This window comes from Macaca fascicularis, chromosome 8, assembly GCF_037993035.2.
Source record: "Macaca fascicularis isolate 582-1 chromosome 8, T2T-MFA8v1.1".
NCBI classification, from domain to species: Eukaryota; Metazoa; Chordata; class Mammalia; order Primates; family Cercopithecidae; genus Macaca; species Macaca fascicularis.
The window spans coordinates 64425481-64430615 of record NC_088382.1 but is presented as its reverse complement, the minus strand read 5'-3'; the positions used below and the strand labels follow the sequence as shown (position 1 = coordinate 64430615).

Genomic DNA, 5135 nt, shown 5'->3' with positions numbered 1-5135 from the left:
ACCCCAAAGCTCTACTTCTAATTCTGCCAGCAGGGCCCACATCCTGGTACTTTAAAATGAGAAAGGGTTTAAGGATACCAAATGTTTTGGTAATTTAAAACTACCGAGAAAAAAAAAAAAAAAAAAAACATAGAAGGAATAAGACCTAGTATTTGATAGCACAGCAGAGTGACTATAGCCAATAATAATTTAATTGTACATTTTAAAATAAGTAAGAGTATAACTGGATTGTAACGCAAAGGATAAATGCTGGAGGGAATGAATATCCCATTCTACATAATGTGATTACTACGCATTGCGTATCTGTATCAAAACATCTCATGTACCCCATAAATATATACCCCTACTATGTACCCATAAAAATTAAAATTAGGAGTTAAAAAAAAATCACTAGCTGCTACCTGCAGTCACTTGATCTGCATGCTTGAGGAAAGAGAAGGAATGGGCTTGATGCTTCTACCCAAAAAAATTTGTGAAGACAAAACCCTCCATCCATGTAAATGCATGGACAATATCTTAACAATTTTAGCTCTTACTGTTTTTCCACCCGCACCTAGGAGTTAAGGATGTAATTTACAGGACTTTAGATCTTTCCCCTAAGAACTCTTTTTCTTTCTCTTTTCTGTACTTGTCTTAATATTGTTAACAGATGGCAGCCAAGGGTACAGCTGAGTCTTCTTCGGCTGACTGAGTATGATGAAAATGCCAAGTGTAGTCTGAGCACCGCCCTGAACTTAGGCTGGTAGCCCTTCTGCCCACTTCATCTACTGGGAACTCTTGGGACACCCTGGAGAAGGAGCTCAGGCTGGAAGCAGAAACAACCCACCTCAGCTAAGGGTTAGAATTTAACCTTTTTAAAGGAAGCCTGTTATGCCTAACAAAATAAACTTATCTTTCCTCACTGACACTGTCTATCCTTCACATTCCAGGAATCCCTTCTGAAAAACATATGCCATGCCTTTTTTCAAGAGAATGCAGTCAATCATTTCAGCTCAGACATCTCTCCCACATAAATGCTGTAAGCTATCCTCCAAGCCTTTCCTTTTTCTGTAGCACTTGCTGCTAAGGATAATTGTATGGTTTGCCACCAACAAAATGTAAATTCTCCCAGTGCCCATGAATACACCCTGGTCCAGAGGAAAACAGGTGAGAAATATGTCAAAAGAACTTGTAATACAAGCCTTCATATACGTGGCAGGGGAAGGCCTGGTGACTCCTTTCCTCACTTACAAAATGGGAAAAAAAGCACCTAAACCTGCAGGCTTATTGAGGCTCAAGCTGTTTAGAACGGCATTGAACAAACATCTGGCACAGGAAATGCCCATTATAAGTCACCTGTTTCCATGTATGCCTCAATCTGTAAAATGTGGTGAGACGTGCCGCAGCAATTAGCATGGCTGATTACAGGAGCTGATCCCCATCTTTTACTCACAACCCTGTAACTCAGTTTCTTCTTGATAAGGTAATGATGGTGATAGATAGGGACACTACAAACCATTCATGGATTCTCCCCTAAGTTTGTGCCATCGTCCATGTATGTATTAAATCTAAAAGCAAAAAAAAAAATTCTTCAAATAAAATGCTAAAGTGTATTAAAAGTTGTCATAATGCACATTTTATTTTGATTAGTTTCTGTGACTCCTTTATTTTAAACCCAGCAACGCCACTTCCCAAGGTGTAAAAATGTGAAGATTTAGGTAAACTGAATGTCGGAGGAGTGTAGTGTAAAGAGATGGCAGAACACAGATAAAAACATCCGAAAAGCCTCTGTGGGCCGGTCAAGCTTATGATTCAACAGTTAGAAAACCAAAATTACTTGGACATCCCCTTCTACTTAAAGTGATATACTGGAATTGAAAATATTAATTAACCGTTCGTTTTAAAAACTAAGATTACTTGAAATGAAGTAGGCTCATTCCAGAATGCTTTTCTTTCTTCCTTCCCGAAACAATTACATCAAACTTAGATATCCTAATGTTTATTTTTAGATATAGTCCTTAAATTATGTTCACCCTTTTCAAGAGGATGAGAAATTTACATTCACTAATAGACTTAACATTGATCTTAAAAATTGGGTTTTGATAAAACTAGTGTGACAGAGGTACTAGTAGAACGAAAAAACAGGATTCCAGATTTTATTTTTTAGAAGATAGAAAAAACACACCCGGGACAACATTTCTTTGATCAATAAACTTTCAGGAAATGGAGGAAGCTGTTTTGGGACACATTCAAAGCTAGTTAACTTGAACTTGGAAATAGGGTTTTTGACAATGCAACTACGGGAAACAAATCTCTGAACAAATTTTAAATGAAACCTCACCCCTCCCCAAACTGTTCAAGTGGCAGACAAAATAAATTACCATAAATTATATGCCAAGACACCTTTTAAAAAACAACAACAACAGCAACAACAATAACCCAGGAGTCTGAGGATTTCCTTCGCTCCTCCAGGAAGTGTGTAACACTGCTTCTGGCCTGCAGGCTGGGGCGGATCGGGGACCTGTCACACGTCAGGATAGTTGCAGTAATATACCGCGGAGCTGGCGTCGGACACCACGGAGGAAATGGCCCCGTGGCTGTCGGGGAGATTCACACTGGAGTCATGCCCCTGGTAGGGGAGGCCCATCTCAGGCTTGCACACGAAGTGCAGATACTGTTCAAATTCCGTGCGGTCCACCTCTCCGAGAAGCTCGGCGGGCTGGTTGGGGTCCGTGCCGTCCCGGCAGGGCAGTGCCTCCGGAGGGGGCGACGGCTGTCCGGGACCCGGGGGCTGGTGCTGGTGCTGGTGTTGGTGTTGCGGCTGCATTTGGAAGCCGCGCCCGCCGCCCGCCCCGTGCGAGCCCATCGCGCCGTAGTACATGTGCAGGGCGCTGGGTGGCGCCAGGAGGCCCGGCATCGATGGACCCGCGGGCTCTGGGCCGAGTCTGGGGTGTATGGGGCCGGCGGGAGGCTCCGGGGGGCCAGCGTAGTCCGAGACCTGCGAGTAGCTGTAGGTGCCGGCCGCCGGGCAGTCCCCGGGCATCGGGGCGGCGAAGAAAGCCGAGTCGGGGTCCACGCCGTCCAGCGGGGACGTGTCGGGCGTGGGCAACTGATAGCCGTCGAGCGGAGGCGCGCCCAGACTCTGGCAGTCGCGGTAGTGGCCGCCCATGTGCGGAGGCAGCAGCGGCGGACCGGCAGGGAAGCCCTGCTCGGGGAACGGGAGGCCCAGGCCGTCCATGGCCACTCGGCCGCCCTCGGGGCCCAGCGCCGCCGCCTGCGGCTCGGCCAGGCCGTGTAGGAAGCCGCCCTCCACCCGCTTCAGCCGCTTCACCTGCTTGCGCCGCCGCGGCCGGTACTTGTAGTTGGGGTGGTCCTGCATGTGCTGCACGCGCAGCCGCTCGGCCTCCTCCACGAAAGGCCGCTTCTCCGCCAGCGTCAGCGCCTTCCACGACTTGCCTGCACAGTGGAAGGAAGGGGGAGAGGGGCGCAGGGTTTATCGGCTGCGCTCCCGCCCCAGGCCCCTCCCCCACCCGGACGCATCTCTCCCCTCAGACCTTGAATTGAGCAACTGGGGTGAAGTTAAAAAGGGAAGTCTGGGACTCCTGAGTCCGAGCCCTTGGGGAACACCCGTCCTCTAAAGGCACCCCTTTCTTTTGGTCTCCTGGAAGCGGCTTTCCGCTCACCCATCACCCGGTCGTTCGAAAAACAGAAAAGGACACCTAGCTAGGGAAGGGGTCGAGGGATGGACACAACCGGCCCAGTTCAGGGCCAAGGGTGCTCTCGCGCCGCTCAGATGTGCCGGGAAGTCGCCTTCCCAGAGCCTTTGGACCCACGTCCCCGGCCACCTGGGGAATCCGGGAGCCGGAGAGCACGGCGGAAAGTTACTTTGGAGGCTCGGAGAACGGGAAGCTGGAAGGGAACCGAGAGCCTTAAGAAAGGACGTGGAGTCTCGGGCGTCAGGCTCGCAAAGAACACCGTTTGGGGCTTAAGAAAGCGGCCTAGAGATTCGCGCCAGCGCGCCCGGCCGCCTGCGTCCCTGACTCGGACTCACCCAGCATCTTGCTCAGCTCCGCGTTGTGCAGGTCTGGATTCTGCTGCGCCAGCCGCTTGCGCTCGTCCTTAGCCCACACCATGAAGGCGTTCATCGGCCGCCGGATACGGGACTCGCCCTTGGCTCTGCCCGCGGTCCCGGCCGGCGCTCCGCTGCTCGCCGGCGCCTCGCCCTTCACCTTCATGTCCCCGATGGGGCTCAGCGACTCGGCCCAGGGGCAGGGGCCCAGCCCGGCCATCACCGCGGGCAGCGCGCTCCGGGTCTGGCTCTGGTCGTCACTGGCGTATCCCGCATCCGGGCTGCTCATGGCGCTCCAGGCCGGCCCCGCTCCCCTCAACTCTCCGCCGGACGCGCCGCCTCCCCCGACCCGGGGGAGGGGGTGGGGAGCGAGGCACTGAGATGCCCCGAGGGCTGCGCGGGTCTCCCGGCCCGAAGCCGCCGCCCGTGTTCTGGCCTGTCGCGGTCTACGGTCTACAGCGTACCCAGGGCCCCCAACCGACCTAGTGACACTGCGGGCGCCCCTGGGCCGCAGGGCCTTTTCTGCACAGATGTGGCCAATGGAGCGGCGAGGGCGGGCCGGTCCCGCGTAGTTAGGCCCACGCCCAGGCCGTGGTGCGAGTCCCAAGTCCCAGTCCAACCCCACGCCCGCCCCTTGCCCCTCCCCTGGCCCCGCGCCCAGGGCTACCCCTGCCCCCGGGAAAACTAGCGGGAGCCGGGCTCTGGCGCCGCGTCCTCTCCCACCCGGGTTAGGGAGACTCGAAAAGCCATCTGGGAGGGCTGATTGTACCTTGGAATCGACGTACTTGCCCAAGGTCGTTCAGATGAACATACTGAGCGTCCATTCTATTCTCTTTAAAGCACATCTTTTTGTAGAAGCCGAGGGTGTTTCAGTGGTGGGTGACCTAGTTTACTTCCTGCACGGGCATCTTCTTCAAATGTATTTTCTCGAATGCGAAAGACACCGTTGATAATAAATTTAAAAATACAATTTTTCCCCCAGGACTTAACTTGCCTGTGTTATGTTCAAAATGCTGTGTCCAAGATAAATCCTAATTTTCTAAAGCAAGATTAAATACGGAACGACGTTCTGGATCCAATATTCCAT

General features: G+C 52.2%; 1 protein-coding gene across 1 annotated transcript; it reads right to left on the bottom strand.

Annotated features, from left to right (window-relative positions):
• Positions 1 to 2121: 2121 nt before the first annotated feature.
• SOX17 (SRY-box transcription factor 17) lies at positions 2122 to 4543 on the bottom strand. Its single transcript, XM_045398265.2, has 2 exons — positions 4031 to 4543; positions 2122 to 3435 (listed from the first exon to the last, which is right to left on the bottom strand). Exons 1-2 carry the CDS (start codon positions 4335 to 4337, stop codon positions 2504 to 2506), a joined length of 1239 nt encoding a protein of 412 aa, XP_045254200.2. The 5' UTR covers positions 4338 to 4543; the 3' UTR covers positions 2122 to 2503.
• Positions 4544 to 5135: the final 592 nt, after the last annotated feature.

Coding starts and splice junctions, on each gene's coding strand:
- SOX17 (XM_045398265.2), bottom strand. CDS start 4,337: ATGAGCAGCCCGGATGCGGGATACGCCAGTGACGACCAGAGCCAGACC. Junction 3,436..4,030: donor GGAGCTGAGCAAGATGCTGG/GTGAGTCCGAGT, acceptor TCCACTGTGCAG/GCAAGTCGTGGAAGGCGCTG.